At 49.9% G+C, this 18967-nt stretch overlaps 1 protein-coding gene across 2 annotated transcripts in view; it reads left to right on the top strand.

The window, feature by feature from the left end:
• MYH14 (myosin heavy chain 14) overlaps positions 1 to 18967 on the top strand; it is an 85470-nt gene that overhangs the window by 24139 nt on the left and 42364 nt on the right. For both annotated transcript variants that reach the window (XM_004440309.3, XM_014795158.2), the window contains 8 exons: positions 4810 to 4905; positions 7360 to 7478; positions 8899 to 9051; positions 9838 to 10011; positions 10346 to 10519; positions 11880 to 11994; positions 15326 to 15513; positions 18619 to 18740. In XM_004440309.3, the coding sequence (XP_004440366.2) occupies positions 4810 to 4905; positions 7360 to 7478; positions 8899 to 9051; positions 9838 to 10011; positions 10346 to 10519; positions 11880 to 11994; positions 15326 to 15513; positions 18619 to 18740 (1141 nt within the window). The remainder of the gene's footprint in view (positions 1 to 4809; positions 4906 to 7359; positions 7479 to 8898; positions 9052 to 9837; positions 10012 to 10345; positions 10520 to 11879; positions 11995 to 15325; positions 15514 to 18618; positions 18741 to 18967) is intronic.

Here is an 18967-nt window from a genome sequence, read left to right as displayed (position 1 = left end):
CTAAAGTTCATTCAAGAAAACATTTATAGAGCGCTTACTGTATGCACAGCACATGGTTAGGAGATGAATAAGACACAGATACTTTCCACAAGGAGTTATCTCAGTGGGGACAGAGAGGAAAACTTAATATTTGTTGCACACTCCAATGTGCCCTACAAACTATACCATGTCAACTTAGAAAGCAAATTTGCCTGTTATTTTATCTCCAAATGAGTTTATTTGGGAATAGCCAAAAGAATTGCAATTTGGGAGGCACATGCTATGGTGAACCACAGGCAAATCCAACAACCAAAGGCGGGGAGCTGCTTTTATGGAGAAAACGGGGGAGTAGGGAGGGGCTGTTCTAAATGAAAGTCCACTGGGGGAACGTAACAGGTCAGGGTGGCAACGGCTTCTCATTGGCTGAGCTGTGGCGTTTCTCATTGGCTGAGCTGTGGCGTTTCTCATTGGCTGAGCTGTGGCGTTTCTCATTGGCTGAGCTGTGGCGTTTCTCATTGGCTGAGCTGTGGCGTTTCTCATTGGCTGAGCTGTTGCCAGGTGGGGAGAGAAATCTTCCTGCAGTAATAAAGTAGTCTTACTTCCTGTGAAGATGCAGGCGTCTGTCTCTTCCTCTTTAGTGTAATCTACGATGTGTGATAGTGGTGAGAGCTCCCCCTACAGGCCCTCCTGACTCCAATTTAGTTAAGCTTTCTTTTGTTAATTCCCACAACCAAAACCTTTTTTTTTTGTTTTTGAGATAGAGTTCACATACCATAAAATTCACCATTCTGAAGTGTACAGTTCAGTAGTTTGTAGTATATCCACAAGGTTGTGCAACCATCACTACAATCGTACTATCTCATTCCAGAAAGCAAGTCCTTTTTTAACAGTGATTTTTTTTTTTCCAGACTATGTCCTACATTTCAAAATATATGAACTTCAAAAAGAATAGAAGGTACAGAATCATGCAAGTGTCCCAGGCTGCCAAGTCCCCTCCCAGGAGGCCACCTGTTAGTGGTTTCTTGTATGTCCTTCAGAGCACGGCCTCTCAAAGCTGTCAGGCCAGTAACCCTCCTCCTGTTTTCAGGGTTTATTCAGAAAACCCTTTTTATTTTGAATAATTTCAGATTTACAGAAAAGTTGCAAAAAGAGTACAAGAAATTTGCTGCGTGCCCTTCTCCCAGGTTCCCCAAGTGTTCACATTTTCCACATTTGCTTTATCACTGTCTATCTTTCTAATTACTTATTCTGAACAGTTTGAGACAATAGTGTAGACAAGGTACCCCTTTTACCCTTTGTATTATGACCACTGTCACAAATGACCACAAACACGGTGGCTTAAAACAACACACGTTTATTCTCTTACAGTTCTGCAGTTCAGAAATCCAAAATCAGTCTCACTGGGCTAAAATCAAGGTGTGGGCAGGGCTAGTTCCTTCTGGAGACTCTGGGGAGAATATGTTTTCTTGCCTTCTCCAGAGTCCAGAGGCCGCCTGCGTTCCTTGGCTCACGGCCCCTTCCTCCAGCTTCAAACACATCACTCTAACCTCGCTCACATGGCCTTCTCCCTCTGCCTCCCTCTTCTAAGGACCCTAACAATTACATTTAGAGCCCATCTGGGTAATGTAGGATTAAGCTCCCATCTCAAGATCCTTAATTTAATCACATCTATGAAGTCCATTTTGCTCTGCGAGGTAACATTCACAGGCCCCAGGTGTTCCGATGTAGACATCTTGGGGGGGGGGAATTATTCAGCCCACCCCCCCCCCCGAATCTGTCAGTGCCTATTTCCTAAGAACATTCTCTTATACAACCACAGTACGGTATCATCATCAGGAAATTAACATTGGTGCTGTCCATACTATTATCTAATCCATAGACCATAATATCCCAATAATGTCCTTTATAGCAAAATATATATATATATATTATTTTTTAAAGTTACACACACACATGCATCTCCCCAGTGCAGGATCACACGTTGCATCTAATCATCACGTTTTACTCTCCGTCGTCTGGAATTGTTCCTGAGTCTATCTTTATCGTTGGTGACCTAGACGCTTTTGAAGATTACAGAGCAGTTGTTTCGTCTCGACGTGGGTGTGTTTCCTCGCGATAAGATTCGGGTTACGCATTTTTGGCAGGAGTATCCCAGAAAGGTACTCCCCCCCTCCACCTTGCACCACCCCTTTTTACTAAGTAAACTTTGTGTCCAAGTTTGCATGGGCACCAAAAAGTGCGCACAGAGCCTGAGCACACGGCTCGGGGGATTTCCAAAAGTGAACGCCCGGTATCCCAGCATCGACAAGCCCCCTCATGCCCCTTCCCATCACCAGAAATCCCCTGAATGTCACCATTATTGTGGCGTCTAAGAACGTGGAGTTGTTCTGTCTGTTCTTGAATTTGATACAAACAGACTCATAGGGAACTTGCACTTTCGTGTCTGGCTTCTTCGGTTCAGCCCTGGGATGGTGAAATTCGTCCATACTCAGTGAGTGGCAAGGAAGGGGCTTCTGAGTGGCTGGCTCTGTGGTGCATTCACTTTGTAAAAACTCGCTGAGCTGGATGTGTATGATTTGTGCACTTTTCTGTATGCGTGCTGTACATACATATTTACATTTGGGTTTTATGCTAAAAGAGAAAGGCAAAGAGAAGTACAGCCATTAAGAATACACACCCCAGGGTCAGACTAACTGGGTTTGAATCTCGGCCGTGCAGCGTATGAACTGGATGATCTTGGGCAAGTTGGTTACCGGAATGTGCCTCGGTTTCCCCATCTGTGAAATGGGGGTTTGACTCATTTCCCGTCTGCAAAATTGCTTTTGCAGGACCTGCCTCATTGAGTTGTTATGGAGGTTAAATGAATTCGTTTATAAGTGTTTGTCGCAGGACCTGGCACGGAGTAAGTGGAAATAAATCAGCGTCCATTTCAATCCGGAAATCGTAAAATCCGTTCTGGAATGCATAGCTGATGAGGTCCCTAGGTGCCTGCGAAGATCTGGAGCATCACCACGAAAGCAGCAGATACAGACCCAGCGTGGTGCAGGCGCGCTCTGTGGTCCACTCAAATGCTACGTGCGGCTGTGCTGTGGGGGACCAGAGGGTTCTGAAACGGTGACCGAATCTTGATAAAATTCTGAACAAAACCAACCACAGTCTTTCCTCGGATTACACAGTGTACCCTTCTGGAAAATTCGCTGTGTATTAAAACCAAACAGAAAGCACTTGTATGTTTGTACATGCAACACTTGGGATTAGTCTCAGATAATTACACACCATTATTTCACAGACATGAATGTCCAATGGGACGTTTAGAAGGCACACGGAACAGAAGGGCGTCTGCATCCAGGTCCCCGCCTGCCCGGTCTCTGTGACATCCAGAAACACCCCATACATTGCAGCGTGGTCCCAATCTTTACCCCAAACAAACCCTACAAGTTCTGGGGATGTACTCTAGGGGGCGGCATCGCCCACTTACAGTGAGATTCTAGCCTCTCTGCACAGACAAGGAGGTCCAGTCCGTCCTCATTCGCGGTTTCTGCATTTGCGAATTCGCCAACACGCTGGATTTAGTCGTACCCCCAAAACCAATAGTCCTGATGGTTTTGTGCTCATTGCAGTCACTCATAGAGGGGGGAAAATTTGAGTTGCCCAGTGCACGGTCACTGGGGTCCAACAGGCGACGCTCTTCTTGTTCAACTCATGCTGTAAATCAGAGTCCTTTCCATGGTCTATTGAGTGCCTTGTTTTCCGCGTTTTTGTGCTTTTTTGTTGGTGATTTCACTGCCTAAAATGCTCCCCAAGTGTAGAGCTTAACGCTGTCTGGTGTTGCTAAGCACGGGAGGGCTGTGATGTGCCTTACGGGGAAAATCCGTGTGTTAGATGGGCTTCGTTCAGGCTCGAGTTACGGTGCTGTTGGCTGTGATTTCAATGTTAATGAAGCAACAACATGTATCAGATAAGGTGCCTTTAAACAGAAACACACATAAAACAAGGTGATGTATTGATCAGTTGATAAAAATGTGACCAGAGGCTCACAGGAACCAAACTCTGTGCTTCCCCCTGGAAGCATTTGTTCGCATTCTCTAATTCAGTGTTCGAGGCGACTCTATAGAATATTAATTGCCTCGAATAACGAGAATCAACTGTACTTGATATTTTCTGCCTTTTGAACATAGATAGCAGTATGCCATGTACACCATTCTCCACCTCATATTTTTCACATGATATTTTAGAAATCTTTCTGTATCGCTGAAGACCTTCCTTGTTCGTTTCCCTAAGTCCTTCATCGCTTTATAAAATGGACAACATAAGTAGACACTGAACGGTAATAAAGCAAACCTCGGACACAGAATGCAGAATTAGTTTATCCATTCATATGCTTTAAGGCCTGCCCAGTGTCACAGGTGGATTTTAAGCTGAGGGATGGTGGTATAATTTGACGTAGGGTTTTGTTTTCTTTATTGTTTTTTACTTTTATTTATTTATGGTTTTTTTGGTGAGGAAGATTGTCCCTGAGCTAACATCTATTGCCAGTCCTCCTCTTTTTGCTGAGGAAGATTGGGCCTGGGCTAACATCTGTGCCCATCTTCATCTACTTTATATGTGGGACACCTGCCACAGCATGGCTTGATGAGCAGCACATAGGTCCAAGCCTGGGATCTGAACCTGCGAACCCTGGGCCACTAAAGTGGAGCAGGAGAACTTAACCACCGTGCTATCAGGCTGGCCCCTGATGTAGGGTTTTAGAGCTAGATTTCTAGGGGGCTAGTTAAGACCACGCATCAGGCTCCAGAGCCACCCGTGACCTCTCTCTCTGCTGCCCCCTAGCCATGCTGCGGATGGTCTCCGCCGTCCTCCAGTTTGGCAACATCGTCCTGAAGAAAGAACGGAACCACGATCAAGCTTCCATGCCTGACAACACAGGTACCGCCGCCTGGCCTGCTGCCCACCCCCCTAACCTCAAATTCCCTGCCCCACATGCAGAGCATCCCACTCCCTCGCCGGGCCTGCCTCCCACCCAGGGCCCCTCTGATTCTCTGCCCTTTGCTGAGTCTTGTCCAAAATAACATCTTCCACTCTTCCTGATTCTAAAAAGTGTGATCTCTGCTGAAAGTCTGAACAACGCCAGTGAGCCAGAGCGGGGACGGCAGGATCCCCCGATGTCCCAGCCGTTAGAGAGAGAACCACCATCAGCATCGGGCGTATCTCCTCCTGGCCTCTGTGCTCTGTGTATATATACATTTTCTGCATTTCAAAAGCAGAATTATAGTCAGTATCCCTTTTTTTAATCAACGTGGAAATAGCTCTGCGTCTTTATTATTATAAAGTCGTACAAGCTTGATGGGGAACAATCTGGCGAGACACGAAAGCGGAAAGGCAGAGAAATTACCCATAATCACGCTCCTGGGAGGTAATTGCCATTTGGCGTATTTCTCTGTGGGCTTTGTTCTCTGTCTGTATCACTGTGGAAATAATTGTCCCAGGAATGGAATCATGCTTCACACCCCGTTCCCCTCGAGATGGGGAGAGCTTTCTATCCTGATTATAAAATCCTATGGGCTCATTTTCAAAAGCCGTACAATGTGGAAAATATGAAGGAGGGGGCATCCCCCTCGATGTGCCGGTCAGAGCCACTGCATTTGGGGCTCTGTTCACACCCAGCAGGTGTGCTGTGCACACTCACTTATTCATTTGATTTGCCAAATTGGGGTCAGACCTTATAAACTGTTTTGAAATCTGCTTTTTTCCCTTAATGCACTGTGGGCAACTTTTCAAGGTTATTAACTAGAACTCCACTGGGTCTGTGGGTAGAACTGTATGTCACTATAATTAATCTCCTTTGAAATCCTGTGTATTTTATTTTCTGAATTTGCAAACATTAATTGGAGAAGCATGGGCTTCACCAGCTGGCAAAGTACACACCAAGCACTTAGAACCATATAAAACTGTCCTGTTACTGGCAGCGTAGTACTCCATTGCACATTACGTGCTGTTTTCTCAAGTCACTTTTTTCAGTTCTTAAATACTTTCTGTATAATGCAAGGTCACCGTAGAAGAATTATAAACTGCAATTGCACCAAAAAAAAATGAGAAATTTAAATCCTCATGACCTCACCTCTCAGAAATAATCACTGTTGACATTTTAGTGTGTTTCCTTCCAGGATTTTTTTCTTTTCCTTTTTCCTTTCTGGAACTGAGTATCTGTAATAACTGTTTTCCCATCATAGAATTGATAGGAGCTTGAAAACGTTTCTTAATTATTGTATTTATTTATTTATTTTGTGAGGAAGATCAGCCCTGAGCTAATGTCAGTTGCCAATCTTTCCTCTTTTTGCTGAGGAAGATTGGCCCTGAGCTAACATCTGTGCCCATCCTCCTCTGTTTTCTATGTGGGACGCCGCCACAGCATGGCTTGATGAGTGGTGCATAGGTCCGTGCCCAGGATCTGAACCTGCAAACCCCAGGCCGCTGAAGCAGAGCGCGCAAACTTAACCACTTTGCCAGCAGACCAGCCCCTCTTAATTAATTTAATTCAGAGCAGAAGGAAGAAACACACCTGCCCGCACAGCCCCACCTCCATCTTCTGCAAAAACGTCTATTAAACGTTTTGGCATCCGGGCACTTTTCTATGTAATTTCTTTTCCTACAAAAATAGGTAACGGCAGTTAATTTTTAAATATTTATTGTGGGTTTGGCCACCTCAACGAACTCTTATTCCAATAGTTCGTTTGGAACATTTTATTAGGAAACATTTTATTAGGAAAACAACATTTTATTAGGAAATTTTCAAACACACATCTTACTACATTTGCTTTATCGCATATCTTTCCATCCATCATTCATCCATCGTATTTTCTGGTGCATTTCAAGGTTGCAGACTTGGTGTAGTTCTCACGTACAGACTTCAGCCTACATATCATTTACTGGTGTCCAATATTTCTTTACAGTTCTTTCTTTGATTTGAAGTGAAGTGTGCAAATCATGAAATGCATACATCTAAAGTGTACCGTGTAATGAGCTGTAATAATGTTTAGTGACTGCAGAACACTCATTCAAATGGATGAAACGGACTCTCTAACCAATCCCCAGTTGTTGGGCACTCAGCTTGTTTCCTGTTTTTCTCCGTCATAAACAAGGCTGTGGTGAACATGGTCCAGTCTTTGCTCACATCCAGGATTATTTTTTGCCAACTCGGGGCCCCAGAAAGAGAATTGTTGGGCCAGAGAGTGTACACACTTTTAGGACCTGTGATGCCTTTAGTGGGAAAGGCTGGGCTGTCTTCTTTTCCATCAGTGGTGGGGGGTGGCGCCCTCCCCCCCACTCCCGGGCCATCGTCACTCCCCGTGCTGATCAGATCTTGGTGCCTCTCGCCCTCAGCTGCCCAGAAGCTCTGCCGCCTCCTGGGACTGGGGGTGACGGATTTCTCCCGCGCCCTGCTCACCCCCCGCATCAAAGTGGGCCGAGACTATGTGCAGAAAGCACAGACCAAGGAACAGGTGGGCGGGGCTGGGGGCGGGCGGGGGCGGGGAGAGCCGGGCACCAGGGTCCTGGGTCCTTAAGCAGTTTATGCTGTTTTTTCTCACGCGCTCAACAAACTTTTGCTGAGTGTCTTCTCGGTTACCAGCTCTGGTCTAGTGCTAGGAATAAAAGCAGTCATGGAAACAGAGACCATGCTCACAGGGAGCTCAGGCTGTGTAAGGAAACAGATCATAAAAGAAGATAAAGAAACAGTGATGCCTTCTATGAAGCAGGGGTTAGAGTGATCAGAAAAGTCCTTTCTAAGGACGTGGTGTTTCAAGGCAGAGGGAACAGTGTGTGTAAAGCGCCTGGGGCTGGAACAAGCCTGGGGAATTGGGAACATTAAGGAGGGCACTGAGGCTAGAGAGTGGGAGAGACGGTGGTGGAGGCTGCAGCCAGAGAGGTTGGAAGGGGACAGATCAACCTACGCATCACTAATCAAGCCGTGCTGTGGAGGCCTCCCACGTGTAAAGTGGAGGAGGATGGGCACGGATGTTAGCCCAGGGCCAGTCTTCCTCAGCAAAAAGAGGAGGATTGGCAACAGATGTTAGCTCAGGGCTGATCTTCCTCACATACACAAAAAAAATTAGCAAAGGGACAGATCACTCAGGGTCTTAGGGGCCACACGGTAGGAGGTGAGTTTTATTCCGAGTGCATCGGGAGGCTGATGAGGGTTTAAGCCAGGGAGAGACTTGATTCATTTTGTCTCTTATAAAGATCCCGTTGTCTGCTCTGTGGAGAATTGAATCCATGGGGGCACGGGTAGAAGCAGGAGACGTGAGGAGGCTGCTGTCGTAGTCCAGGCAAGCCATGACGGTGGCTGAGACCAGGATGGTGGTGGTGGGAGTGGGGAGAAGTGAACACAGGCTACAGGTTTTCAGAATCCAGCTTTTGGGCAGAGGGCTCTGCCTGGCCTCAGGCTGGGCGCTCACGATGCTAAGATGAAGAAGATTCAGTGGAGGAGATAAGGACAGAGATTGGGGTAACACTGACCCGGGTTCCACTCTCAGCTGAGGTACTATTGTTAGGATCTGTTTTACAGATGAAGAAACTGAGGCACAGAGAGGTTTATTCACATGCCTGAGGTCACACAGCCTCTGGGCGAGCCAGGATTCAAACCCAGGTTGTCGGGCTCCAGAGTCCACCCTCTAAACTGTTGTGCTGTCGAAATCGGTTCGCAGGGTCGGGGGAGGATTAATGAACTCATGTGCCCTGAGCACTTCACACAGTGCCCGGCGCACAGTAGGGCTTCAGTAATGGTTGGCTGTTGTTAATGTCATCATTCCTGATGAACCGTGAGGGGACCCCGTCCACACCCGGTGTCTCCTTGCGGCCCCTGGGGGACGGGCTGGGCCGCTGATGTGCAGGCCGGGCCCTCACTGTGTGCCCTGCCCACAGGCTGACTTTGCGCTGGAGGCCCTGGCCAAGGCCACCTACGAGCGCCTCTTCCGCTGGCTGGTCCTGCGCCTCAACCGCGCCCTGGACCGCAGCCCCCGCCAGGGCGCCTCCTTCCTGGGCATCCTGGACATCGCCGGCTTCGAGATCTTCCAGGTCTGCGGATGCGCTGGGCTGGGGGCGGGGGCTCCAGCCTCGGGCCCCGTCCTCTCTCCCTGGGTCCCTGTCCCCCTCTCCCTGGGTCTCTGTCCCCCCCTCTCCGGGTCTCTGTCCCCCTCTCTCTGGGTCTCTGTCCCCCTCTCCCTGGGTCTCTGTCCCCCTCTCTCTGGGTCTCTGTCCCCCTCTCTCTGGGTCTCTGTCTCCCTCTCTCTGGGTCTCTGTCCCCCTCTCTCTGGGTCTCTGTCCCCCTCTCTCTCTGGGTCTCTGTCCCCCTCTCCCTGGGTCCCTGTCCCCCTCTCTCTGGGTCCCTCTCCCCCTCTCTCTGGGTCTCTGTCTCCCTCTCTCTGGGTCTCTGTCCCCCTCTCCCTGGGTCCCTGTCCCCCTCTCTCTGGGTCCCTCTCCCCCTCTCTCTGGGTCTCTGTCCCCCTCTCTCTGGGTCTCTGTCCCCCTCTCCCTGGGTCTCTGTCCCCCTCTCTCTCTGGGTCTCTGTCCCCCTCTCTCTGGGTCTCTGTCTCCCTCTCTCTGGGTCTCTGTCCCCCTCTCTCTGGGTCTCTGTCCCCCTCTCTCTCTGGGTCTCTGTCCCCCTCTCCCTGGGTCCCTGTCCCCCTCTCTCTGGGTCCCTCTCCCCCTCTCTCTGGGTCTCTGTCTCCCTCTCTCTGGTCTCTGTCCCCCTCTCTCTGGTCTCTGTCCCCCTCTCTCTCTGGGTCCCTGTCCCCCTCTCTCTGGGTCCCTGTCCTCTCTCCCTGGTCCGTGTCCCCTCTCTCACGTGTCCCCTCCCCGCAGCTGAACTCCTTCGAGCAGCTCTGCATCAACTACACCAACGAGAAGCTGCAGCAGCTGTTCAACCACACCATGTTCATCCTGGAGCAGGAGGAGTACCAGCGCGAGGGCATCCCCTGGACCTTCCTCGACTTCGGCCTCGACCTGCAGCCCTGCATCGACCTCATCGAGCGGCCGGTGAGCCCGGGCTCCCCCGCCCCCGCCCCCCCCACCCGCGTGACCCTGGTCAGCGCCTCACCCGCTGGCCTCGGGCCACTCCGTCAGTTACATGGGGAAAATGACGGCGCCCGCTTCACAGATCTGTGTGACCACTGGATGGTCAGGACCCGGAACGTGCCTCCCACAAGGCCTGGCTCGAATCAAGTTGCTAGTTACGTCTGTAACTGTAACTGTTATTCTCACATTTGGTTGTATGTCCATGTGTCACTTAACAAGAGCTAAACATTAGCAGCAACCTAAGTGTCCAGTATTTGGGGATCTGACTTGCTCTCCCCCTCCTGTTGATGGTCAGGCTAACCCCCCTGGACTCCTGGCCCTGCTGGACGAGGAGTGCTGGTTCCCGAAGGCCACAGACAAGTCCTTCGTAGAGAAGGTGGCCCAGGAGCAGGGCGGCCACCCCAAGTTCCAGCGGCCGAGGAACCTGCGGGACCAGGCCGACTTCAGTGTCCTGCACTATGCGGGCAAGGTAGGCAGCCGGGGCCAGCCTTGAGGCATGTGGGCAGGAGTGGGGACCACTTGGCTCCAGGTGTGGGGAGGTTGCAGAGGGAAAGCAGAGGCCACCTGCTGACCACTGGGATGACACACTGTCGGGGCAGGGGCTAGGAAAGCCCAAGGAAGAGTGTGGACTCTGATGCAGTCAGCAAAGTCTTCCTCAAGGAGGGGCTATTTGCAGTAGGTTTTGAGGGATGGATAGGAGTTCACTAGGAGGAGAATTATTTGCATTTTACTCGCTCATTTGGCAAACATGTGCCTTTTGTGTGCTGAGCAAAGCTGGGGACTCAAGTCAGACATGGTTTCCGTCCTGACAACATTCCTTATCTTGAGAGGGAGACAAATAGACCATTAGGATATAAGGCTGATAGGTGCTTTAATGGAGGCAGCTAAGGGTAGTGTCAAAGTCCAGAGGAGGAATGCCAAGGAAGGTTTCACAGGGGAGGGTAATGCTTGATCTGAAATCAAGGTACAGCAAACATTTTCTGTAAAGGGCCAGATAGTAAATAGTTTCAGCTTTGTGGGCCGGACAGTCTCTGCCACAAATTCTGCTATTGCAGTGTGAAAGGAGCCACAGGTAACACGTAAACGAAGGCTGGATGCCAGTAAAACTTTATTTACAAGAGGAAGTGACAGGCTGGATGTGGTCTGTGGGCTGTGGTTTGCCAACCCCTGCTCTAAATGATGCGTAACAGGTAGCCAGCAAAGGATGGGTGAAGGATGGGAAGGGCTCTCCAGGCAGAGGGAACAGCATACACAAAGGCTGGGAGGCAGGAGGCCCTTACGTTCTGCGTCTAGCACTCGGTTCATTTCCCTAAGATTTTCTAAGACCTCCTGTGTCCCCAGCCCCGTGCTGGGCTAGGAGTCAGGCCTGGGCCCTGGCCTCAGGGAGACCCTGTCTTTGAGAATTGTGGTGGTCCACATCGTGACTCTGTGGGAGCCTCAAAGCAAAGCCCTGAGTCCTGGGAAGGAACCAGCTGTGTGAAAATCCACGGTGAGGGAATTCCAGGCAGTGGGAATGGCACAGGTAGAAACTCTGAGGTGGAAATGAGCTTGAGTGTTTGAGGAACAGCAAGGAGCCAGTGAGTGGAGTAGGACGGATCAGGAAGGACATGGTGGTGGTTGAGGTCATCGAGGTGGGTCCAGTGGTAAAGGGAGGAGGCCCTGGTGGTGGAGGGTGCAGCTCAGGATATGGACACAAGGTGGCACCAATGCTCTCTCGTCCATGGTGAGCCCCAGAGCTGGGCGTCTCAAAGCTTCTGGGAGGCTCCTTGGGCTATCGGGAGAGAGGGGACCTGCAAGTTCACCAACCCCCAATGCCTGACTTCATTCAGGTTGACTACAAGGCCAATGAGTGGCTGATGAAAAACATGGACCCCCTGAATGACAGCGTTGCAACTCTGCTGCACCAGAGCACGGACCGGCTAACAGCGGAGATCTGGAAAGATGGTAAGGACCAGCTTCCCCTGGCCCCATCCCTGGAACGCTATGCATCCTTTCTCCCACCCCACAGTGTGAGCACCTTTGTTTCAGAGACCGAGTTCTGAACTCGAGTTGTCTGCTCAGGTGCAGAATTAATGCAGGCAGGCCAGACAGTCTCGCAATAGTGTTTCCAATTAGTGATTGGTTGACTGATTGATTGGTACCTCAAGCCAGCATCACACTCAATGATAAAACATTCCCCCTTAATCAGAAACCAAACAAGGATGCCCACTGTCAGCACTGCTGTTAAAAACTGTTTTTGTGATACTAGCCTATGCAATCACACTAGAAAAAGAAATAAGTATATGAATGTTGTAAAGGAAGAGGTAAACTTATTATTTGTAGAGGGCATGTGATCCCTAAAAAAAATCAAGAACTTTGGCTGAAAAATAGTTAATAACAACAAGAGAACTCAGAAGGGTGGTGTTGTACAAATTAGTCAACTTTTAGGCTCTGCTTCCTTACAAAGTTCCCTTCAGGGGCCCAGGGAAGAAGAAAGGAGCAACAGACCAAAAATTTTTTTGGAGAGTTTTTCTGCTCCAACCAGGCCCATGTGAATTTGGCCATCAGTCTCTTCCAAATGACACTTGTAGGAAGCCAGAGCAGAAAAATCCAATGCCTGTGTGGTGGGATCTGGTACTTTTCCAAGCCATGTCTGCCGCCCTCCATCCTTGAAGGAGGTTTGAGAGATGTTTTTATACAACTAGCAGGACCAGCATCTTGATCTTTTCCAAGTCCAGGTTTCCAAAATGTGTCAGTTTGCCTTAATCTTTTATTGAAGTGATAAGCATAGTCGTAGAAGTGCCCGCCCATGCAATTAGACAAGAGAACAAAATAAGCACGTTGAGTGGCTCCCAAAACAAACTCATAGAGCGAAAGGGCCTGGGGTGCCTTAATAGTGTGAGCTGGTTTTAGAAAGAGGAATTTGACGTTTGTGTCTCGTGTGGTTTACACCATACACTGGTATGAAAGCAGTGTTGGATGTTCAGCCACAGAACCAGATTCTGCTATGAGAATCGTCTCCTTTAGACTGAAAATATCCTCCTTAAACTTCTTTAAAATTTGTGCCCCATTCATGGGCCGTGATGCCCCCCACTAATTCCTCACACGCCTCGCCCCATATGTGCCTGGCTCTTGAAGGGTCCCAAGAAAGAACTAGGAGCTGCAAAGCCTCTTGAGTCCTAGACTAGGACCTGGCACAGAGTTACTTCTTCCACAATTCTCCCGAACAAAGCAGTCACAAGGCCTGGGCTCAAGGAGCTACAAGTCACAGGGAGGGTGGGGAATTGGGGCCATTTCTGCATCAATCTCTTCTACAGCTTCCCTGAGCCCAGAGTTGGGTGCCCAACATCCTGGCAGCCCAGGGGAAAAGTCAGATGAGACGAGCTCTCCTCAGAGAGGCAAATGCAACAAACTGAGTGGGAGCATTGAGTTAGTCTTTGAGCTTCCTGGCAGCCAGGGTAAAAAGGGATATCTGATAAAGCAGATACAGACTCAACCTCTAGGGGGAGAGATTTTTGCCCCTGGCACTAAATTCTCACAGAGGATATTCATCTTTTCAGCCAACACTGATGCCCTCGGTGGGTAGACACAAAGGTGAACAAGACAGTCTCTCTGGCTTTAAAAGTTCACGGCCAACATTCGAGTCTTCCCTCCTGCTTTGCTCTGTGCTGTTGACTAATAACCCTCTCCTCTTTTTCTCTTCCTGCTACCTTCTCTCCCTTCTCTCTTCTCATGCTGCTCCCTTTGCATCTCCCCCCCACCTCTCTGCCATCTCCCCCCATCTGTTCTCACCCCCCAGAACACGGGGGCCTCCAACAGTTCTCTTTCCTTGGCTCCTTCCCACCGTCACCCCCAGGATCTTCAGGGAGGTGCGGCTCTGCCACTTCCCCGTCAGGGGGTGGGTGTTGCTGTGCATCAACGGGTGAGATTTGCTGGACGAGGAGGGTGGGCCTGTTGCAGTGGGAACCTGGTGTTGAACATCTGTCCCCTCTCCTCTTGTAAGGAGGCCCCTCACTCTTCTTCCTCCTTGTCGGCTCCCTCAGCAATTTCCAGACCCTTTGTAGCAGCACAACGCTTTCTTCTAGCTAAATGGCATGTAAAAGCACAAACAACTGTGATCATTTCTGCGTGCACTTATTGAGCACTTACTGTATGCCGTGCACTGTGCAAAGCTCTTTTATGATTATTAACACATAGAATCCTCCGAACAACCCAAAAAGGTAGATGTTAATACTATTAACCCCATTGTACAAATGAGGAAGTGGAAGCACAGAGAGGTTAAGTCACCAGCCTGAGGTCACACAGCCAGTAAGTGGCAAAGCTGGGATTTGAACCCAGGACGTTAAGTCCCAGAACCACTGTGCTATAGTAACTTAATAAGTGATGATTATCATTTTGATAATAAGTGGGAGTATGGCGGGGGGAGGGAGTGTGGAACTGGGGGGCGAGGATGGGAAATGTCATATTTGAGCCTCCGCTGTGCATCAGGTCCTGCCCTATGTGTGTATTATCTGATTGACCCCTGAAGCCCCTCGTGAGTGGGGGTTGCAGGAATCAGGTTCTGTCCCGGCCGCAGGCTCCTGAGAAAACTGGCGTGATCCAGTAATAGAATCTGAGGTGAAGGAGTGGGTACTTCTCACCAGCTGAAGTGACACCATCAAATGACAACAGAGAAAACAGAGTTACACTCAGTCAGGCCTCTTGGGAAAAATGGTTGATATGGAGGTAGTTTGCCTTCTTGCAAATATTGCACCTAAAAGCCAGACTTGATTACATTTTTAATGGGACGCTGTTTTGGGTTCCTAAAAATGCAGCTGTGTCGTGTTTGTTATTATCCTGTCCCTCTCTGTGCCTCGGTTTCCTCATCTGTAAAATGGGAGCGATTCTTATGGGCTTACAGATACGCCGACGTATGTGAAATGCTCTGAGCAGAGCCTGGCAGAGAATCAGTGTTAAGAAAGGATCTGCTGTTGTCATCATCATTTTTGATAAGGAAAATGGAGATCATGTCCTTGGAGAGAAGAGGGTCAGAGGCCAGGGTTCGAGAGGACTCCCCTACCTGGGTTCAGGTCCTGGATCCGCAGTTTCTAAGCACAGTCTTCCACCTTTCTGAGCCTCAGTTTGCCCGTCAGTCCACTGGGGCTGGTGATACCTTCCTTACCAAGTTGTGTGAGGTGTTTCATATGTAAAGTGCACAGTCCTATAAATGTGAGACCCTTGACCTTTGGCCAACACAGCCCCCTAAAACTGACTCCTGACCCCCTTCTCTCTCCACATCTGTTTTTTCGTCGCACAGTGGAGGGCATCGTGGGGCTGGAGCAGGTGAGCAGCCTTGGGGACGGCCCGCCAGGTGGCCGCCCCCGCCGAGGCATGTTCCGGACGGTGGGACAGCTCTACAAGGAGTCCCTGAGCCGCCTCATGGCCACACTCAGCAACACCAACCCAAGCTTTGTCCGCTGTATCGTCCCCAACCACGAGAAGAGGGTGAGTGACCGGGCCTGGGGACGGGGGCCGCTCTGGCAAGGGGTAAAGGCCCGGCCGCTGGACTTGGCTGGAGCCACGTCTGGCCCCAGGCTCACCTCTGACTGGCTGTGTGAGTTTGAACGAGTTGCTTCACTCCAAGACTCAGCGGAGCTGTTAGGAAAAGTCATTTGTTCGTGGGACTTATTGAGCGCGTACTGTGTGCCAGGTACTAAGGATACATTAGAGAGAAAAGCACAGCCAACCCCTATTCTCAGGAAGCTCACAGTCTAATGGGGAGCACAGACGTTCAACTAACCACCCACAGTCTGGTTGAGTTTGTTGGGGTGGTAAGTATCACATAAAGTGTGATCTGGTCAGTGAAGTCAGGGAAGGCTGACTTGGAGGAGGTGACTACTGAGCTCTGAAGGATAAGTGGTATTCCAAGCAGAGAACAGCTCATGCAAAGGCCCAGTGGCAGGTCAGAGCATGGAAGGTGCAAGGGATGGAAAGAAGGCTGTTGGGGCTGAGGGTGTCATGTAGGTGTGGGGAGACCATGCCTGGCCTCTCAGGCCACCAAAAGGTTTTCTTATTGGGAAAATCAGAGAATAGGCCTTGCAGAGAAGGGTCAACATGAGTGGAAAATGAGACCACAAAATTAGGTGCCCGAGGCTTACACTATCCTCAGAAAGTAGCAGCCATTATTGGGTGGATGGATCTGTGTGTGTGTGTGTCTCCTTTTTCATGTCTGCAAGTACCATATTTCATCAAATCTAAGACATTTATTTCTCACGCATTAGCATCTCTGAAGTTAGGATGTGGCTCACCATCAGTGGCTTGTCAGAGTTTAATTGACAGGAGGTCTTGGTGGTGTTTAAAATAACAGTGTGTTTTACAATTGACGGTGGCTTATGTTTGGTGAAATACGGCACACAAAGATTCAGCCATTTCTCCAAGGAGCCCTGGTTCTTTTTAGTGGAGAATGGTGCATAGACCCCAACATCTGGTGACAGATGTGCTCAGTGGTATTAGGGTGTCACTCCCAGGACCTCTCCGTAAACAGAGCTATGTACACACACAAAGGTACATACATGCACACACGTGTATACACATGTACATACATATTTACACATATATTTACTTCTATAACTATATATTGAAACCCCTGAGTTCTCACCAGTATGTCAAGTTCCAATCCAACATCACAGAGTTCATGCTAACTTTTTCCCTCTACAAACTTGTAACTCTTTTTTGCAACAATGAGAAATCTGGGTCCTATAACATATGTATTTACTTATTTTCTCAGTCCCCTTTTATGTAATCAATCTCCTGACCCTACTGATCGCTTCACCATGCAAACCTGCCAAATCTTTTGTCAAAGGGTGGGGTGGAGCAAGGAAAGAAGGAAAGGAGAAAACAAAGCATTATTGTGAGACTGTACCATGTATTATTTCCAATTTCCTGCTGTTTTCAGTTGTTTCCTTGGCACTCTTTTGATTGTGAGAGTCAACTAAGATAGCTTAAGCAAAACTGAGAATGTATAGATTCACATAATTAAAAATTCCATGATCAGGTTCAGGTATGGCTGGATCCAGGTGCTCAAATCATGGTGTTAGGACTCTTTTTCCTTTGCTTGGCTCTGCTTTTCTATGTGTTGCCTTCACTCTGACTCTCTCTCTTCTCAGGGTGGCAAGGTGGCCACCAGTGGCTCCAGGCTTGCTTTCTCCCAGTTCAGCAACCCTAAGGAAAAGAGAGAGCCTCTTGCCCCAGTGAGGCTAGCAAAAGTCCCAGGGCTGGCTCTCGTTGGCTCAGGATGGGTCTTGTGCCCGCCCCTGAACCGGTCACTGTGATTGGCCAGGCCTGGGTCACATGACCACCCATGGAGCCAGGATGAGATCAGTCCTAGCCACTCGTGGACAAAGCCTTATTACCAAGGAATAGGGAACATGTACAGTGATAGATAAACAGAAAATCCCTTTTATTGGGACATAAACAACCTGAGGGCAGTGGCTTTTATCTCCGTTTTCACTGCTGGGTCCCCAGTGCCCAGAACAGTGTGTGTTATACTGTGGATACAATAAATGTTTGATGGCTGCATAAATATAAGATATATATGCTTAGATAGCCCTAGAGAAAGATCCAGAATGGTGGTTCCCGTGTTTTAGTCCCCACTCCCCAGAGATTCAGATTCTGCCCTGGGCTGGGGCCCAGGTGTTTTTTGTTTTTGTTTTTGTTTTTTTTAAGCTTCCCAGGGGACACCAGGGTGTAGCCTGGGTTGAGATCAACTGATCTAGAAGGTTCCATAAGAAACTGGGGATTGTGTTGACAGTTCTGGGGGCCTGGGCAAGGCAAAATGCCTCTTTTGGAATGTATCATTTGAATTTTTGTAGTGTTTAGATTTTTAACATTTGTATACTACTTTTGGGAAAAAAAACAATTAAAAAAGAAAAGGCAACCCAAGTCAGCTACCAAAAATAATGATGGATGGGGCAATTCAGCCCTCCCTCCCTGCTGCTCTTTTCTCCTTAGCACTTTTTATCTATTTATTTCCGACGTTTATCAGTGATTTCTTGATGTCATTTATTGTCGGTCTCTCCCACTGGACTGTGAGCCCCCCCCAGGGCAGGCATTTCTGCCTGGCATGTAGTAGGTGCTCAGTAAGTTATAGGTTGAGCCATATGAAATTGACAACCATCTTTGACCTGCCAAAACGGCCGTGCCACCTGGTTTCCCCTGATGGCGGTGGTCCCGTGCGTGGCGCCCCCGTGTGGCCGCCCCAGAACCCGCCCCGTGCCTGGCGCCCCCGTGTGGCCGCCCCAGAACCCGCCCCGTGCCTGGCGCCCCCGTGTGGCCGCCCCAGAACCCGTCCCGTGCGTGGCGCCCCCGTGTGGCCGCCCCAGAACCCGCCCCGTGCGTGGCGCCCCCGTGTGGCCGCCCCAGAACCCGCCCCGTGCCTGGCGCCCCCGTGTGGCCGCCCCAGAACCCGCCCCGTGCCTGGCGCCCCCGTGTGGCCGCCCCAGAACCCGCCCCGTGCCTGGCGCCCCCGTGTGGCCGCCCCAGAACCCGCCCCGTGCGTGGCGCCCCCGTGTGGCTGCCACTGACCCTGCATCTCCGACCCGTTCTCCGCAGGCCGGGAAGCTGGAGCCGAAGCTCGTGCTGGACCAGCTGCGCTGTAACGGCGTCCTGGAGGGCATCCGCATCTGTCGCCAGGGCTTCCCCAACCGCATCCTCTTCCAAGAGTTCCGGCAGCGGTGAGTGGGGTGAGGGGTGGCGTGGGGCTCGGGTTTGGAAGTCACTATACCCACATCCAAATCCCCCACTTCTATTTCTGAGCCAGGGACTCTGGGCAAGTTCCTCTGGTCCCTGAGTGTCACCTTCTCCTCTGTGATATGGGAGAGCAGGACCCCACTCAGGGCGCTCCCTGAGCGAGAGGGCATAGCGTGCTAGGTTGCAATCAGCGTGTTGCATCGGTATTTCT

Source organism: Ceratotherium simum, chromosome 33 (assembly GCF_057802395.1).
Source record: "Ceratotherium simum simum isolate JZ-2026a chromosome 33, ASM5780239v1, whole genome shotgun sequence".
Taxonomy (NCBI): Eukaryota; Metazoa; Chordata; class Mammalia; order Perissodactyla; family Rhinocerotidae; genus Ceratotherium; species Ceratotherium simum.
The sequence above is the reverse complement of the archived record's forward strand: the minus strand, read 5'-3'. Positions and strand labels throughout refer to the sequence as shown.